General features: G+C 56.7%; 1 protein-coding gene across 1 annotated transcript; it reads left to right on the top strand.

The window, feature by feature from the left end:
• The first annotated feature begins 676 nt into the window (after positions 1-676).
• Positions 677-8,194, top strand: HGFAC (HGF activator). Its single transcript, XM_010384403.2, has 14 exons — positions 677-849; positions 1,490-1,661; positions 1,799-1,895; positions 2,091-2,170; positions 2,788-2,910; positions 3,033-3,164; positions 3,332-3,442; positions 3,531-3,705; positions 3,976-4,061; positions 4,795-5,047; positions 6,217-6,356; positions 6,617-6,757; positions 6,849-6,997; positions 7,941-8,194. The coding sequence occupies exons 1-14, from the start codon at positions 739-741 to the stop codon at positions 8,121-8,123; spliced, it is 1,953 nt and encodes a 650-aa protein (XP_010382705.1). The 5' UTR covers positions 677-738; the 3' UTR covers positions 8,124-8,194.
• Positions 8,195-18,221: the final 10,027 nt, after the last annotated feature.

Here is an 18,221-nt window from a genome sequence, read left to right on the forward strand (position 1 = left end):
TTCTCGGAGGGGACTCCTGGGTCTGTCTGGGAGATGGGGAGGAAGGGACACTCTGAACATCACCAGGGGCTGCTGGGGGGCCCTGGCCACCCCCAGAGTCAGGATAGGCAGGTGGGGCAGGGTCTTGGGTCATCATTTGCTACACTCAGCCATTGCATGGCCCCTCTCCTCCCTGTGCCTGGCCTTTTGGCCAGCCCTGGGGTCACCGAGAGGAGGCAGCACCGAACCCTCCAGGAACCCCCAGTGCTGCCGTCTGTGGGACAGGGACAATGCCAGCCCCACCGCCACTGTCTGTGCTGTGCTGCGCACAGGGCTGGACACCTGCAAGGCTCAGCACCCGTAGCGGCTCTCATCATGGACAATTCACAGGCAGATGGTGGCCAGCTCAGTGGCCTGCAGGGACTGGGAGCTGTGCCAGACCATCTAGGCCCCAACCTATCTGCATTATCCTGGAAGACTTCCTGGAGGAGGCTTCTAAGCTGAGGCCCAAGGACCATGTCAGGTCCAGGACTAGGACCAGTGCAGGCCAAGACCAGAGTGGGACAGCTGGGCTTCCAGGTAGGGTCAAAGAGAGGTGGGCAGCAGGTGTGGGGCCAGGGGACTCAGGGAATTCCTCTCCGGCTGGGCCCGCCCAATGTGGGAGGCAGCCAGGGTTAATCATTTCCACGAAGCCTTGACCCCACCTGCCCTGGCCACTCTGCTCCCGCCTCCCGCTGCCTTCAGGCCAGCTCAGGAGCCATGGGGCGCTGGGCCTGGGTCTCCAGCCCCTGTCCCTCACTGGGGCTGGGCCCCTTCCTCCTCCTCCTCCTCCTGCTGCTGCCGCGGGGGTCCCAGCCCCAGCCTGGCGGGGTGAGCACTGACCTTGTCGCAGTGCGACCAGAGGTTCCCTGTGGCTACTCAGGGTCCTTGGGAGGAGGCCAGAGGGAGGGTCACTGCCGAGCATCGGGGTTTGAGGGGCGGGGGGCCAAGCATCGGGGTTTGAGGGGCGGGGGGCCGAGCAGGGCGCTCAGGTTGAAAGCTGGCCCTCACGGGGCAGGTGGGTGCTAGGCTGGCCTGGAAGCTGGGGTCTGGGCTCACGGAGCCCTGCCTAGGGACTGTCATCCCTGTGCGGCCTGGCCTGGGCCCCTATGGGTCTGGGGACTGCCCCCTCTCTCTGGGTCTCTGTCGGGTCTGGATGCATGAGGTTGAGGGAACCTCCGAGGGCGTCCTAGCTGCTCCCATCACCGAGAACTGACGTCAGGGTTTAAGCCTGGTGGGTAGCAGTGCCTGGGCCTGGGCAGTTACCCTGAGCAGGTGTTCAGTAGGGGCCCAGGGTGGGGAAGGTGTCAGGGCCTGACTGAGGCCTCAGGAATGTCGTGTGTCTTCCTGGAACCTGCTCCGAGATCTGGGAGCCCCAGTATGGAAAGAGGCTCAGGGCTGTGACCTCCTGCCCGGCAGGACCTGAGCGTAAGGGTCCGTCCCACACTGACACCCTTTCTCCTCCTCCTAGAACCGTACGGAGTCCCCAGAACCTAATGCCACAGCAACCCCTGCGATCCCCACTATCCTGGTGACCTCTGATACCCCAACAACAAGTGCTCCAGAGGCAGAGGGACCCCAACGTGGGGGGCTCCCGCCCCCGCTCAGGGCAGTTCCCTCGAGCAGCAGCCCCCAGGCCCAAGGTGGGTCAGGTGGGCCAGGGAGGAGGTGTCGTGCTTCACCTTAGGGCTGGGTGGGAGGAGCGTGACTTCGGCTGGAGGTCCTGAGAGGCTCGGGTGCCCCTCGAGGGAGCCCTGACCCTGCCACCTGCTCCCCACAGCACTCACCGAGGACGGGAGGCCCTGCAGGTTCCCCTTCCGCTATGGGGGCCGCATGCTGCACACCTGCACTTCGGAGGGCAGCGCCCACAGGAAGTGGTGGGTCCAGGCGGCCGGAGCACCCGAGCTGGGGTCACCAGCTGGCCCCACGCTGCCTACTTTTCTGGGAGCCGGGCACACAGTAGGCCCTCACCACGCAGCAGGCGGACCCAGTGAACCCAGACCCTCCAGGGTGGTGGGGTGGTGTGGGGGCCCTCTGCCTGGGACCTCCACGCACACAGGTGTCGCCCCCAGGTGTGCCACAACTCACAACTATGACCGGGACAGGGCCTGGGGCTACTGTGTGGAGGCCACCCCACCTCTGGGGGGCCCAGGTGGGTGCTGGGTCGGGGAGCCTGGGGTGGGCGGGGGGGCTGGGCCCGGCCAGGGAGGCCGAAGGGAGGACGGGGCAGATCCGGGCAGGGGCCCTGGCTGGAGGGGAGGAGAACAGGAGCTCCGGGGTTAACCCCGGTGGGTGCCACTTAGGGCCAGAGCCTCTCCCAGGCAGGACCTGCGTCTCGCGGTGGCTGCGCGGCCATCACTGGAGCCAAGGCACCGCCTGGTGGTGAGGCCAGGCCCTGCAGCCACACAGATATGCCCTGGGCAGAGGACAGGTGGGCAGGGTCTGTGTGGTGCAGCGCCAGCCACCCTGCTCACATGGGTCCTGGGACACATGGGAGGGGGCTGCTGCCTGACAGTGTGGGTGTCGGGCTTCCAAGACACCACATGCACAGCTGGGTCAGTTACCCAGGTGCTGAGTGGGGGACGCTGGGAGGAAGCGGAGGTCTGTGCCCCTCCCAGGGACCTTGCGCCCCGAGGGGCGTAGAGAGGGCCCCTTTGCTCTCAGAGCCCCTCACCGGGGCCTGATGGAGGCCTTGGCAAGCAGGGGATGTCACAGAGGGACCCTGAGGCTCCCAGCCCGCCCCTCACAGCCCCTCCCGCATGTCCTCAGCTGCCGTGGATCCCTGTGCCTCCGGCCCCTGCCTCAATGGAGGCTCCTGCTCCAATACCCAGGACTCCCAGTCCTACCACTGCAGCTGCCCCCGGGCCTTCACCGGCAAAGACTGCGGCACGGGTGAGCTGGGCCTCGGAGGTCCACAGGGGTCCAGGGGCCAGTGGCTGCCTGAGTGCAGGGCAGGGGCCCTGCATGGGGACAGCAGGTGGCCAGGGTGTGAGGGCTGACTGTGCACCCCTCAGAGAAATGCTTCGACGAGACGCGCTACGAGTACCTGGAGGGGGGCGACCGCTGGGCCCGTGTGCGCCAGGGCCACGTGGAACAGTGCGAGTGCTTGGGGGGCCGGGCCCGGTGCGAAGGCACCCGACATACAGGTGCGCCATGGGGTGTGAGCCATGCCACTGACCCCTGATGGGTGTCCCTGTCCCCACCCGAGTGGGAGGAATGGCCTGAGGTCACCCAGAAATGAGGGACAAGGGGTGGACCCCAGCCCCGACTCCACTGCGTGGCCCCTGGCCGAGCTCCTTGACCCTGCCCCCAGCTTGCCTGAGCAGCCCTTGCCTGAACGGGGGCACCTGCCACCTGATTGTGGCCACTGGGACCACCCTGTGTGCCTGCCCACCAGGCTTCACCGGGCGGCTCTGCAACATCGGTGAGTGCATCAGCCCCCCTGGGTGCCTTGGGGCAGTGCTGGGTGGACCCCCCCCAGTGGGCTGGCCTCACTGCCCCTCTGCCCGCAGTGCCTGATGAGCGCTGCTTCTTGGGGAATGGCACTGGGTACCGCGGCGCGGCCAGCACCTCAGCCTCGGGCCTCAGCTGCCTGGCCTGGAACTCCGATCTGCTCTACCAGGAGCTGCACGTGGACTCGGTGGATGCCGCAGCCCTGCTGGGCCTGGGCCCCCACGCCTACTGCCGGTCAGCACCACACCACGCCAGGCCGCCACACACAGGGCAGGCAGGGTTTGTCCTGGGGAGAGGCTCCCTGGCTGCCTAGGACCCAGGCGGGGCCAGCTCCATCCAGACAGGCCCCGGTACCTCTGCTTGGGAGGCTGCCCGAGGGAGGGCTGTGCTCTTCCCACTGCTCCAGGCATGGGAAGCCACCCTGCTGGGGGCTCTGATGCCCCCTCCCCATGCCCTCTTGGCGGGCAGTGTGACTCCCTGCCAGCCCCCGCTCGTGCACCACAGGAATCCGGACAATGATGAGAGGCCCTGGTGCTACGTGGTGAAGGACAGCGCGCTCTCCTGGGAGTACTGCCGCCTGGAGGCCTGTGGTGCGCGGCTGGCGGGGGATGCTGCCTCGGGCCCCACCGAGGTCACAGCAGTTTTCCCCGTGACCCTCCTAGCCCCTCCCCACTCCTGGCTACTGCACCTCTGACAGATGGGGAAACTGAAGCGCACAGGAAGGCTGGTCTGAGGTCACGCAGTGGGTCGGTACTGGGGTCACAGTGGGGAAGCAGAGCCCGCTGCAGGGGACTGGTCACCAGGCGACTGCCTCGGGGTGGCACCTGCCCAGCCTGCACCATGCCCAGGATGGCCCCAGAGGCCTCTCAGGGAGGTGCAGGAAGAACAGTGTGCAGGCTCCCCACAAGCACCCCTGGCATCAGACCCTGGGCGGGCAGCCCCCCGGAGGCCATCTCCTTCCTGCCCTGGGGAGAGGCCCCCCGGCTCCCTAGGACCCAGGCGGGGCCAGCCCGGGGCTCTCATATGGGGAGTCTCTGACCGTGCTGGGGCTGGCTGTGGGGTCCCAGGCTGCTGAGGCGATCACAAAGGCCTCTGTGTGTCCAGCCACTCTGGCCCTCACAGAGCCTCGGGATTGGGCATCGAACCCCATTCTACAGATTTGGAAACTGAGGGCAGAGGTGGGCGGGCGCCAGGGCCTGAGCAGCATGGACAGGGGGTCCAGCCATGGCCCTCTGCAGCGCCTCCTGCCAGGTAGGGCCGGTGTGTGGAAGGGGGCTGGCCCTGCAAACCCCAGGGGTGTGACCTGGTGCCCTTTGCTCCCAGAATCCCTCACCAGAGTCCAACTGGCACCGGATATCCTGGCAACCCTGCCTGAGCCAGCCTCCCTGGGACGCCAGTCCTGCGGCAGGCGGCATAAGAAGAGGACGTTCCTGCGGCCACGCATCATTGGCGGCTCCTCCTCGCTGCCCGGCTCACACCCCTGGCTGGCCGCCATCTACATCGGGGACAGCTTCTGCGCTGGGAGCCTGGTCCACACCTGCTGGGTGGTGTCGGCCGCCCACTGCTTCTCCCACAGGTGCACCTCATCTGGGCCCCCGTCACCTGCCCTGAGGCCCCACACACCATCCAGCATCACCACGCGCCTGTCCCCACCGCTTTCGGACCCCCTCCCAGCGCCTCCGCTGACTCCTTGCGGGGGTCCCCGGTCACCCCCTCTGACCCCTCTGGGACTGGGGGCTCAGCCCTGAGCTGGGCATGCACGGAGACTCCAGAAACCCTGTCCCTATCAAGGGAGCCCAGGGGTCGGGGCGTTTCCACAGAGGAGGGTGCGGTGGGCAAGGTCCTGTCCTCCCTGCAGGCACCGCCCCTCCCAGAGTCCTGGCTCTCAGAGGGGAGCCAGGGAAAGCAGTGACAATGCCTCAGAGCCCTAGGAGCCCAAGCACAGCCAGGGAAACCAAGGCGCAGCCCACTCAGCCAGCTTCCCTCAGTGGGGGCACACAGCCACCCAGGCCCACACTCTTGGAGGCCTCAAGTGGGGAGACCCTGAGATGGAGCAGCCTGGGTCAGACGCCCTTCCACCTTCGATGGGCACCCCGGTAATGAGGGGCAGGGGTCTGGCCAGCCGACGGTCTGGTGACCTTTCAAGGACCACAGCTCCCAGGGTGGGGCCCTGCGTGGCCCTGCAGGCGGCTCCTGGGCCTGCAAATGGGGCCAGAGCCCTCCTCAGTGTGGAGAAATGGGGTTCCCCACACGGAGCCCAGGGCAGGAGGCTGAGGCAGGGTGGAGCGACCTCCACACGGCAGATGGGAGCCCGGCTGACCCAGGGGCCTAGGCTCTGTGCCCAGCAGGAGTGAGGCCTGCATCTGGAGACCCCACAATGTGGATAGAAGCTGGGGCAGGGCCCTAGCAGGCCAGGTCTCCACCTACTCGGGTCCGGCCTTGCAGCCGACCCTGCCTTGGCCTGCCCTGAGACTCCCCCCAGGGCTTGTGACCAGTGTTGTCAGGAGGGATGGCACTGCGCTTCAGCTCCCATGCCCGGATCTGGGGGTGACTGGCCATAGCCCCTGCTTGGTGACCCCTGTCTCCCCAGTATCAACAGCCCACACCCAGGCACCTGCTCAGACCTCTTCCCGGGACCAAGACCCCACACCATTGGCCTCTGTGGGCCGGGTGGGGGGTGGGGAGAGGTGACCCTGGTGGCCAGGGGAGGGCTGGTCCATGCACCCGCCAGCCTCCCTTGCACAGTCCCCCCAGGGAAAGCGTCTCAGTGGTGCTGGGCCAGCACTTCTTCAACCGCACGACGGACGTGACGCAGACCTTCGGCATCGAGAAGTACATCCCATACACTCTGTACTCGGTATTCAACCCCAGCGACCACGACCTCGGTGAGCTCCAGGGCATCATGGCTGCACTCTGGGAAGGTGGGCCCTGTGCCCCCCAGGCCAGGCCCGGACAGGGGCAGGAGCTGGGCAGACATGTGGTGTGGGGAAGCTGGGGCAGGGCAGGGAGGACAGGGCACCTCTCCCTTCTGGATCTCCCAGGCTGCCCCATGGGACCCACTAGCTGCCCTCCTCCATCACGCGCCCCGAAAGTCTCCCGTTCAGCCCGCACACCACAGGCTGACCCTGGCCACTCTCCCGATCAGTCCTGATCCGGCTGAAGAAGAAAGGGGACCGCTGTGCCACACGCTCACAGTTCGTGCAGCCCATCTGCCTGCCCGAGCCCGGCAGCACCTTCCCTGCCGGACACAAGTGCCAGATTGCAGGCTGGGGCCACTTGGACGAGAGTGAGTTGGGAGGGGGCACCCAGCGCCCCGCCAGGGTGGACAGTGGCCAGCCACGGTGTGCATGTCATGCTGAGGGCATTATGTCCCACAGACGTGAGCGGCTACTCCAGCTCCCTGCGGGAGGCCCTGGTCCCCCTGGTCGCCGACCACAAGTGCAGCAACCCTGACGTCTATGGCGCCGACATCAGCCCCAACATGCTATGTGCCGGCTACTTCGACTGCAAGTCCGACGCCTGCCAGGTGAGCTGCTGCCCACCCCACCAGGACCTGACTGCTGGGGCTCAGCTGGTCCTGAGTCTCCGAGATGCTTGCCCCTGGGGAGCCCAGAGCCCGGCGGCACCCCAATCTGGCAGGGCCAGCCAGGGACCTCTGGGCAGGGAGCACACTCACGGTCGGTGGCCAGCACCCCAGGGTCACCCAGACCCCTGTCGGAAGGGCGTCCTCCTCACACAGAAGGGGAGACCCCGGCTCTGAGAGGGGCCTGGGGTCCCACAGAGCCCGGACAGATCCCGGCCGTGCAGCCCAAGGCAGTGCTGTCCGTGTGACACCAGGCACCAAAAGCCCCTTTGCTCCGAATTCTCTCAAGCCAGCTCTTTAACCTTCAATAACCCCAACAGCCCAACCACGTCCTGGGCTCTGCAGGGCTGTGCGCTCAGGCAGTACGGCAACCCTGGCATGCAACAGCTCTTTCATGCCCCATTTTATAGCTGGGAAGACTGAGCCCCAGGCAGTCAATTCACTCTTCCAAGGCCATAAAGCCCAGAAGCGGTAGAGTGGGTGGGGCTTGTCACTGGACCTGGCTAGGGGAAGTCAGGATGGCTTCCTGGAGGAGGGGGTATTTGCACTGGTCCTGAGGGATGCGTAGGAGTTTGCCAGGGAGTGAAGAAGTCATTTCAGGAGGTGCTGGGACACAGGGTGGCTGTGTGGTCCACACAGGGTACGTGCTGGTGGGGAGAGGGGGACTGTGGCTTCAGGAAGGGGAATAACGTGGTTGGAGGCCGTGGCCCAGCCAGTGCTGCCCCCGGGGAATGAGACGCCTTTTCACGAGGTTCAGGAGAGTGGGTCAGCTCCCTTGCTCAGAAACGCCTTTGTCCTCTGTCCCCGAGCTGCCACTCGGTGGAGCATGGGGGGGTCCTTGAACCAGGCCCCTGGGAGGGTGGCTCTGACCAGCATCTCTGCCTAGGGGGACTCAGGGGGACCCCTGGCCTGCGAGAAGAACGGCGTGGCCTACCTCTACGGCATCATCAGCTGGGGCGACGGCTGCGGGCGGCTCCACAAGCCGGGGGTCTACACCCGCGTGGCCAACTATGTGGACTGGATCAACGACCGGATACGGCCTCCCAGGCGGCTTGTGGCTCCCTCCTGACCCTCCAGCGGGACACCCTGGTTCCCACCGTTCCCTGCCTTACTGACAATAAAGATATTTCCAACAACCCAGCCCACGCTGCCTGGCCCCTGCCTGCGGCCCCACCTTCCCCTCCAGGCCATGACTGGGGCCCAGGTCTATGCGGCAGGCCTCAGGCTGCCGTCCTGGAGCCCACACAGTCCTCAGTGGAGATGGAGCCTGTGGCCCCACAGGGGGATCTGGCCCCACAGCCCAGAGAGTTGTCAGAGGATCAGGTCTGGGCTTCTCCAGGCCCCGGCAGAGTCCAGCCCCCTCCCAGGCCAGCCCCAGGCCGGGGCTCAGCACCTGGGTTGTCCCAGGGCAAGAAGCGGAAACCAAGTCCAGGTCCCCAGGCCGGGAACACCTGCAGGCCGCCACCTCCCTTCCAGATGGCAGCCCGCCTGGCAGAGCCTCTGCTGCACTTCCCGGGAGGGAGGAGGCTGCAGGCTGCCTCTGAGCGGGCTGAGGGAGGGAGGGGCCGACGTGCCAGATGGGCCCAGTTAGAGAATCACTGCTGGGCTGTCAGAGGCCGTGCCCTCCCTCCAGCCAGGGAGGACAGGAGACAGGAGGAGGTGAGGCCAGAGGGCAGAGAGGGCGGGAGTGTGGTGGGTCGGGGGCAGGCCTCCTCCCTGCTCCGAAGCCCCCAAGACCTTCCCTCCTGGACCCCACCTCCTTCCTGGAGTCCTGGTCTCAGGGAGGCCATAGTTTGCATTGCAGCTGCTCCTTTTGTCAGGAGCCCTTCCCTAGCAGATTGGCACCGCCCTGGGCTGCACAGGAGGCTGGGAGGGCAGGAAACGGGGCATCCGGGCTACACAGTTACTGCCCCAAGCAAAGCCAGGTTCTGAGCAAAGAGGGAAGAGAGACACAGCCAGGCCCTTCTCCCCACGGCCCCTGCTGCCATGCATGGGCCTCAGAGCCTTCGAGCTCACGGAGCAAACCCGCCACTAAAGACCCCTGACCCAGACACAGTGTTGGTGGCAGCCTGGACAGCGGCTGGGGGACTGAGGCTGGTGCCCGTGCCCCAGGATCCTGAGAGTGGAGCCGCTCCTCCTCCTGAGAGTGGGGGCCTCCAGCAGCCGGTTCTGGGGCTCTGAACCTCATGGCTTCAGCCCCACCTCACCTGCATCCGATGTGAGCCGTCCCTGATCCTTCATCTGTGAGCGGTGAGCGTTTTCCCATGATTCTTCGGCCTCTGTTGAGATAAAGGTCCACATTTTCCCTTTGGCTCCACTAACATGATGACTTCCATGATAGGTTTCCTTCCTTCCTTCCTTCCTTTCTCCCTCCCTCCCTCCCCCACTCCTTCCTTCCTTCCTCCCTCCCTCCTTCCCTCCCCCACTCCTTCCTTCCTTCCCTCCCGCCCTATATAAGGCATCTCTCCTCATTCTGGTTTGACGTTCGTTTCTTTTATTTTTTTTCCTTCTTCCTTCCTAGTCCTTCTTCCTTCCTTCCTTCCTTCCTTCCTTCCTTCCTTCCTTCCTTCCTTTCCTTTTCTCTCTCTCTCTCTCTTTCTTTCCTCTTTTTTTTTTTTTTTGACAGGGTCTCACCTGCTGCCAACTCCAGCCCTGGAGTGTAGTGGCGCGATCCTCGGCCACTGCAACCTCTAAACTCTGCCTCCTAGGCTCAAGCAATTCTTCTGCCTCATCCTTCCGAGTGGCTGGGATTACAGGCACCTGCCACCACGCCCAGCTAATTTTTGTATTTTTAGTAGAGATGGGGTTTCACCATGTTGCCCAGACTGGTCTTGAACTCCTGACTTCAAATGATCCACCCGACTCGGCCTCCCAAAGTGCTATGATTACAGGCGTGAGCCACTGCGCCCGGCACATGATAGATTTTCTAACTCAGGTTGGCCTTGCATTCCTGGAGTGAATGGTATTGAGCTGGAGTGCGAGCTGGGGTCTTCCCTTTGCCCCTCCCACTTGTGCCCTGCTTGTTCCCCTTGTGCTCTGCCTGGGGACGCTGACCTGTGTGGTCTGCAGTGGGCTGTGCATACTGTTGTTTCTTGTTGGGCTATGGGGAGCTTCAGCAGGAGATCGGGGCAGGAAAGAGAGACTAGGCATGTATTTTCCTGGCTCCCTTTCTTTGGGGTCACCTCTGTGTTTCAGGTGGAATTATGTCCTTCTAAAATTCATTTGATGGCTGGGCACAGTGGCTCACACCTGTCATCCCAGCACTTTGGGAGGCCCAGGTGGGAATTCAAGACCAGCCTGGGCAACATGACAAAACCCAGTCTCTACAAAAAAATTAGCCAGGCATGGTGGCACGCACCTGTAGTCTCAGCTACTCAGGAGGCTGAAGGGGAAGGATCACCTGAGCACAGGAGGTGGAGGTTGCTGTGAGCCGTGATCACGCCACTGTGCTCCAGCCTGGGTACAGAGCAGGATCCTGTTTTAATAAATTAATTAATTCAGATGTTGAAGTCCTAACCCCTAGTAGCCCAGCATGGGACTGTATTTGGAGATAGAATGTTTAAAAAGGAAGTCAAGTTCAAATTAGGTCATTAGGATGGGCACTAACTCAACATGACTGGTGTCCTAATAAGAGGAGGAAATTTGGACTGTCCACCCAAAATAGTCGAAAGGGTCAGAATCCAGTTTAAAAGAGCATATGCAGGCACGAAGCTGAAAATAGCCACTCGGGGCACACAGACTCCAGAGGATTAGGGCCAGTGCCCCAAAGCCAAAAAGTTAAGGTCTTGCTCATATAGGCAGAAAAGAAACAAATTTAACAGGGTTATAGTGTTTCCCATGCAAGGCTGGTTTATGAGTCACAGCAGTTTGAATAATCACAGCTTCTTTTCCTTTTCCACTTTGAAAGAGTATATCGAACGCTCTGTCTTAGACCAGGTGGTGGCCATGAGGTCTCTGTGTAAGAGAAGTCAGAGGGGAGCAAATCTACAGTGAACAGTGAAGACAACATGAAGAGGGAAGGGGTCTTCCCTGATGTCCTATAGTTGTTTATAACATTTTACAAAACAATGGCGGTAAAGAAAAGGCTAATCTATAAATCAGAGGAACAAAGGTTACAGCTACCTGTCGTATGCAACTCAGGCCCTATAATCATGTTCCTTGAAAACGCAAAATAATTTAAAGTTCCAACAGCTTTGGTTTTGAATGGCTTCTTTTTACAGGACACAGACGTGTACAGTAGGAAGGTGATGGGAGAGTCCCAGGGAAAAGATGGCCGTCCATAAACCAGGGCCAGAGGCTTGGAGCAGGTGCTCCCTTCCGGCCTCCAAGGGAGCCAAGCCTACTGCCACCTGGGTTTTGGACTTCTGGCTTCCAGAACTGCAAGGTGATAAGCTTCTCTTGTCGAAGGCCCCCAGTGTGTGGTAGTTTATTATGGTCCCCGGAGCAAACAAATACCCTCAGGTTGGCTGCATCCTGGGACTGAAGGTCAGCGCTACTCTGAAGATGTAAATGACCTTCTCCTTCTGAGGCTCCAGGGTCCACTCCCGCCATTGCCAGGATTCTAGAACTGGTGTGGCCCCTCCACCTTAACCAAGCCCAGGCTTCCAAGTTTCTGACTGTGATTGTCCACATTTTGACCACAGCTTTGTATATAAAAACACTCCTTGAACTGTTCCACCACCATGTGTACCCACCTATTGGTACCCTGACTGATACGTGCTATATTGGTTTTTAAAAACTTTTTAAAATTTATGTTTTATTTAGGATTTTGCATGTATGTTTATGAGATTGGCTTGTAATTTTCCTTTCCTATATTCTCCGAATGACTGTTATCAAGGTTATCCCAGCCTCATAAAATAAGTTCTTCTTTTATCAAAATTCACTGGAAAATTCTGTATATAGTTGGAAGGATCTATCCTTTGAAAGTTAAATGGAATTCACCCATAAAATTACGTGTCTTGGTTTTCTCTTTACAGGATTATATTTAACTACTGATTCGATGGCTTTAATAGTTATGAGACTAGTTTTATTTCTTTTTGAGCCAGTGACAGGAGGTTATACTTTTATAAATTTATCTGTCAGCCGGGTGTGGGGGCTCATGCCTGTAATCTCAGCACTTTGGGAGGCTGAGGCAGGTGGATCACAAGGTTAGGAGTTCGAGACCAGCCTGGCCAACATGGTGAAACCCCATCTCTACTAAAAATACAAAAATTAGCTGGGCATGGTGGCAGGTGTCTGTAATCCCAGCTACCTGGGAGGCTAAGGCAGGAGAATCACTCGAACCTGGGAGGTGAAGGTTGCAGTGAGCTGAGATCCTGCCACTGCACTCCAGCCTGGGCAACAGAGCGAGACTCTGTCTCATAGAAAAAGAAAAGAATTCATCTGTCTAATTTTTTTATATTCATTGACATAAAGTTGTTCCTAGTTGTGATGGTTAATAGTAAGTGTCAACTTGACTGGGTTGAAGGATGTAAATTATTGTTTCTGAGTGTCTCTGGGTATTTCTGGGTGTTGCCAGAAGAGATTAACAGTTGAATCAGTGGACTGGGAGAGGAAGACGCACTTTTAGGAAGGTCCACTGTGATGTTTAATACTGAGTGTCAACTCGATTGTATTGAAGGATGCAAAGTATTGATCCTGGGTGTGTCTGTGGGGGTGCTGCCAAAAGAGATTAACATTTGAGCCAGTGGGCTGGGGAAGGCAGACACACTCTTAATCTGGGTGGATACCATCTAATCAGCTGCCAGCGTGGCTAGAATAGAAGCAGGCACAAAAACATGAGAAGACTAGACTGGCCTAGCCTCCCAGCCTACATCTTTCTCCCGTGCTGGATGCTTCCTGCCCTTGAACATTGAACTCTAAGTTCTTCAGTTTTGGGACTCAGACTGGCTCTCCTTGCTCCTCAGCTTGCAGACAGCCTATTGTGAGACCTTGTAGTTGTGTGAGTTAATATTTAATAAATTCCCCTTTATATATGTATATCTATCCAATTAGTTCTGTCCTTCTAGAGAATGCTAAGGACTCTACTTCTAATGGTATGGAGAATGCTGACAGTCCTTGGCATGAACTGTTTAGAGAATTATGCAAAAAAAAAAAATGCGTTTGACACTCCTGATTCATCAGTCATGAGAGGCAAGGAGTTTAGTGACTCTATACATAATACCTTTGACCATATGTGGAGAACCAAGGAAGATAATGAAGCTGGTTGGTTGCTCCTAAAGTTCAGTGGACAAAGTGATGAAAGAAAATGATGAACTCAGGGATTCTAACTCCCAACTTCAGAAGCAGAGACTGAGCCTCAAATCTTCTAAGATTGCCCTCAGTGAGAGTCTTTTCTCCTGTAGAGAAAGAGCTGAAATCATGGAAAAACAGACACAAGCTCTTACCATGCGAGTGACTGACCTGCAATGAAAGGTATGTGCACAGCCTCACCAAGTGTCCACTGTTAGAGTGAGTGCATTGATTGGAGAAGAATGGGACCCTGCAACTTGGAATGGGGACGTATGGGAGGATCCTGATGAAGCTGGAGATGCTGAATTTGTAAACACTGATGAACCTTTATTTACTAAAAGAAAGAGCTTCCCCATCCCCAGTAGTGACAATATTCCCTCCCTGACCCATGCTGCCATCAGCCTTTCCACATGGGTCTGAGGAGATAAATCCTGCGCTACCTGAGGCAACAGTGATGGCCACTCCTGAGGCAGTTGCCAGGCAAGATAATGTTGATTCTCCTGAGGAATCACCCCCAACATTCCTATTTGCTTCTAGACCTATAACTAGACTAAAGTCCTGGCGGGCCTCTAGAGGTGAGGTTGAGAGTGTGACCCACGAGGAGGTGTGCTACACTTGAAAAGAACCATTTGAGTTCTCTAACTGATATAAACAGAAATCTGGAGAACCGGCATGGGAATGGATATTAAGGGTGTGGGATAATGTTGGAAGGAACATAGAGTTGGATCAGGCTGGGTTTATTGATTTGGGCCCACTAAGTAGGGACTGTGCATTTAATGTCACAGCTCAGGAGTTAAAAAAGGTTCTAATAGTTTATTTGCTTGGTTGGCTGAAATATGGATTAAAAGATGGCCCACTGTGAGTGAGCTGGAAATGCCTGATCTCCCTTGGCTTAATGTAGAGGAGGGGAATCCAAAGGCTTAGGGAGACTGGGATGGTGGAGTGGATTAGTCACTTTAGACCTACTCATCCCAGCTGGGAGCGTCCAGAAGATATACCCTTGACCAATGTTTTGTGAAATAGATTTTTGAGGGCAGCACCTGCATCTTTGAAGGGCCCTGTAATTGCTCTTCTCTGTATGTCAGATCTAAGGGTATGAACTGCAGTCACTCAACTACAAAATTTAAATATGATGGGAATAACTGCATCCTGAGGTGGCAGGGGCCAAGTGGCAGCACTCAACCATCAAAGGCAAGGTGGGCATAGCTACCATAATGGACAGTAGAGGCAAAGTGGCAATCAGAATAGTCTGACTTGTGTAGAGCTCTGGCATTGACTGATTAATCACAGTGTTCCTAAAAAGTGAAATTGATAGGAAACCTACTGCAATCCTACTTAATTTATAAAAGCAGAAAACTTCTATGTCGAATGGACAAAAGACTAATATGAATGATAAAAACAGAGAATCACAGCACCTCAATCAATTTCCAGACTTGAGACAGTTTACAAACCCAGAACCCCTTGAATGAAGGGGAGGCTGGGTCCCCTTGAGGAAGGACTCCACTACACTACCGGCAATTTATGTGGTTAATCTTGGGGTTCTGGGTATTACTAACTTAATCAATTCCTAAGGAACTTCTAAATTCCGACCTTCAATCCCTTCCTCCTCCCTCTCCTCCCTCACCACTCCTCCCTTTTTTCCTACTTTTTTTTCTTCTTTCTTTCTTTCTTTCTTCTTCTTTCTTTCTTTCTTTCTTTCTTTCTTTCTTTCCTCTCTCTCTCTCTCTTTCTCTCTCTCTCTCTCTCTCTCTTCCTTCCTTCCTTCCTTCCTTCCTTCCTTCCTTCCTTCCTTCCTTCCTTCCTTTCTTTCTTTCTTTCTTGAGACTGAGTCTTGCTCTGTCCCCCAGGCTGGAGTGCAATGGTGCAATCTGGGCTTACTGCAAGCTCTGCCTCCCAGGTTCATGCCATTCTCTTGTCTCAACCTCCCAAGTAGCTGGGACTACAGGCGCCCGCCACCACTCCTGGCTAATTTTTAATATTTTTAGTAGAGACGGGTTTTCACCGTGTTAGTCTGCATGGTCTTGATCTCCTGACCTCGTGATCTGCCCGCCTTGGCCTCCCAAAGTGCTGGGATTACAGGTGTGAGCCACCACGCCCACCTATGCAGTTAATCTTTCTCCCATCCTTCCCTATGGAGACCTCCAGCCTTATACCAGGGTAACTGTGTTGGGGAAAGGGAAATGATCAGACATTTTGGGGACTACTGGACACTGGCTCTAAGATGACATTGATTCCAGGGGACCCAAAATGTCATTGTGGTCTTCCAGTTAAGTAGGTCCTTAAGGAGGTCAGGTAATTAATGGAGTTTTAGCTCAGGTCTGACTTATGGTGGGTCCAGTGGGTCCCCAGACTCATCCTGTGGTCATTTCCCCAGTGCCAGAATGCATAATTGGCACAGACATACTTAGCAACTGGCAGAACCCCTACACTGGCTCTCTGACTGGTAGAGTGAGGGCTATTATAGTGAAGAAGGCCAAATGGAAGCCATTAGAACTGCGTCTACCTAGAAAAATAGTAAATCAAAAACAATATTGCATCCTTGGAGGGATTGTGGAGATTAGTGCCACCATCAAGGACTTGAAAGACTCAGGGGTGGTGATTCCCACCACATTCCTATTCAACTCTCCCATTTGGCCTGTGCAGAAGACAGATGGATCTTGTAAAATGACAGTGGATTATTGTAAGCTTAAGCAAGTGGTGACTCCAACTGCAGCTGCTGTACCAGATGTGGTTTCATTGCTTGAGCAAATTAACGCATCTCCTGGTACCTGGTTTGCAGCCAATGACTTGGCAAATGCCTTTTTCACCATTCCTGTCCATAAGGCCCACCAGGAGCAATTTGCCTTCAACTGGCAAGGCCAACAATATACCTTTACTGTCCTACCTCAGGGGTATATCAACTCTCTGGCCTTATGTCATAATCTTATTCAGAGAGACCTTGATCGCTTTTCGCTTCCACAAGATATCACACTGGTCCATTACATTGATGACATTATGGTGACTGGATTAAGTGAGCAAGAAGTAGCAAACACACTGGACTTACTGGTGAGACATTTGTGTGTCAGTGGATGGGAAATAAATCTGACTAAAATTCAGGGAGCTTCTACCTCAGTGAAATTTCTAGGGGTCCAGTGGTTTGGGGCCTGTCGAGATACTCCTAAGGTGAAGGATAAGTTGCTGCATTTGGACCCTCTTACAACCAAGAAAGAAGCACAATGCCTAGTGGGCCTATTTGGATTTTGGAGGCAACACATTCCTCATTTGGGTGTGTTACTATGGCACATTTATCGAGTGACCTGAAAGGCTGCCAGTTTTGGGTGGGGTCCAGAACAGAAGGCTCTGCAACAGGTCCAGGCTGCTGTGCAAGCTGCTCTGCCACTCGGGCCATATGACCCAGCAGATCCAATGATGCTTGAGGTGTCAGTGGCAGAGAGGGATGCTGTCTGGAGCCTCTGGCAGGCTCCCATAGGTGAATCACAGCAGAGGCCTCTAGGATTTGGGGGCAAAGTCCTACCGTCTTCTGCAGATATCTATTCTCCTTTTGAGAGACAGCTTTTGGCCTGTTACTGGGCTTTGGTGGAAACTGAACGTTTGACTATGGGTCATCAAGTCACCATGCCGCCTGAACTGCCCATCATGAACTGGGTGCTTTCTGACCCATCTAGCCATAAAGTGGGTCACGCACAGCGTCATTCCATCATCACATGGAAGTGGTGTATACATGATCGGGCTCCAGCAGGTCCTGAGGGCACAAGTAAGTTTTACATGAGGAAGTAGCTCAAATGCCCATGGTCTCCATTCCTGCCACCTGCCTCCTCTCCCCCAGCCTGCGCCAATGGCCTCATGAGGAGTTGCCTATGATCATTTGCCACGGTTTGCCACAGTTACTACGGGACTGAATGAAGGAGGATGAACATAGAAATGAACACAAGAAACAAAAGAAACTATCTAAAAGGAAGGGGCCGGGGAAGAAGAGGGCACCCAGCTTCTAGAGAGCAAGGGCAGCCATGGTGAACGTCTATAGCCCTTCATATTTATTAAGTAGAAAGAGCAGGGAGCAGGAGGTAACGATTGGTCAGCTGCTTCATTGGTCACAGGTTCACATGATTGCTAACAGGCTTCAGATTTGCCTAATCACAAGAAACACTTGTGCCTGGGTCGTGACTGCCCTCAGCATTCCTTCTGGGCAGCATATGCAGTTTGTCAGTTTGCCAACAACCTGCTTTTATGAGACCAGTTTGCTGTTTACTCATCTAGCCTCCAGTGGTATACTGAGATGATCATGACCCTCACTTTTTGGGCCTGCAACAACCATTTGACAGGAAGAGAAGACCAGGACCTGGGTCACACATGGTTCTGCACAATATGCAGGCACCACCCAAAAGTGGACAGCTGCCGCGCTACAGCCCCTTTCTAGGATGTCCCTGAAGGACAGCGGTGAAGGGAAATCTTCCCAGTGGGCAGAACTCCGAGCTGTGCACCTGGCTGTGCACTTGGCATGGAAGGAGAAATGGCCAGGTGTGTGATTATGTACTGATTCATGGGCTGTAGACAGTGGTTTGGCTGGATGGTCAGGGACTTGGAAGAAGCAGGATTGGAAAATTGGTGACAAAGAAATTGGGGAAGAGGTATGTGGATGGACCTCTCCGAGTGGTCAAAAATTGTGAAGATATTTGTATCCCATGTGAGTGCTTACCAATGGGTGACATCAGCAGAGGATTTTAATAATCAGGTGGACAGGATGACCTGTTCTGTGGACACCACTCAGCCTCTTTCCCCAGTCACCCCTGTCATCACCCAATGGGCCCATGAACAATGTGGCCGTGGTGGCCGGGATGGAGGTTACGTATGGAGATTCAGCAACATAGACTTCCGGTCACCAAGGCTGACCTGTCTACAGCCACTGCTGAGTGCCCAATTTGCCAGCAGCAGAGAC

This window comes from Rhinopithecus roxellana, chromosome 2, assembly GCF_007565055.1.
Source record: "Rhinopithecus roxellana isolate Shanxi Qingling chromosome 2, ASM756505v1, whole genome shotgun sequence".
In the NCBI taxonomy this organism is placed as follows: Eukaryota; Metazoa; Chordata; class Mammalia; order Primates; family Cercopithecidae; genus Rhinopithecus; species Rhinopithecus roxellana.

Excerpts from the sequence above, each read along its gene's own strand:
- HGFAC (XM_010384403.2), top strand. The coding sequence starts at position 739 with ATGGGGCGCTGGGCCTGGGTCTCCAGCCCCTGTCCCTCACTGGGGCTG. Across the intron at positions 850-1,489 it reads CCCAGCCCCAGCCTGGCGGG|AACCGTACGGAGTCCCCAGA; the intron begins GTGAGCACTGAC and ends TCCTCCTCCTAG. Across the intron at positions 6,357-6,616 it reads CCCCAGCGACCACGACCTCG|TCCTGATCCGGCTGAAGAAG; the intron begins GTGAGCTCCAGG and ends TCTCCCGATCAG.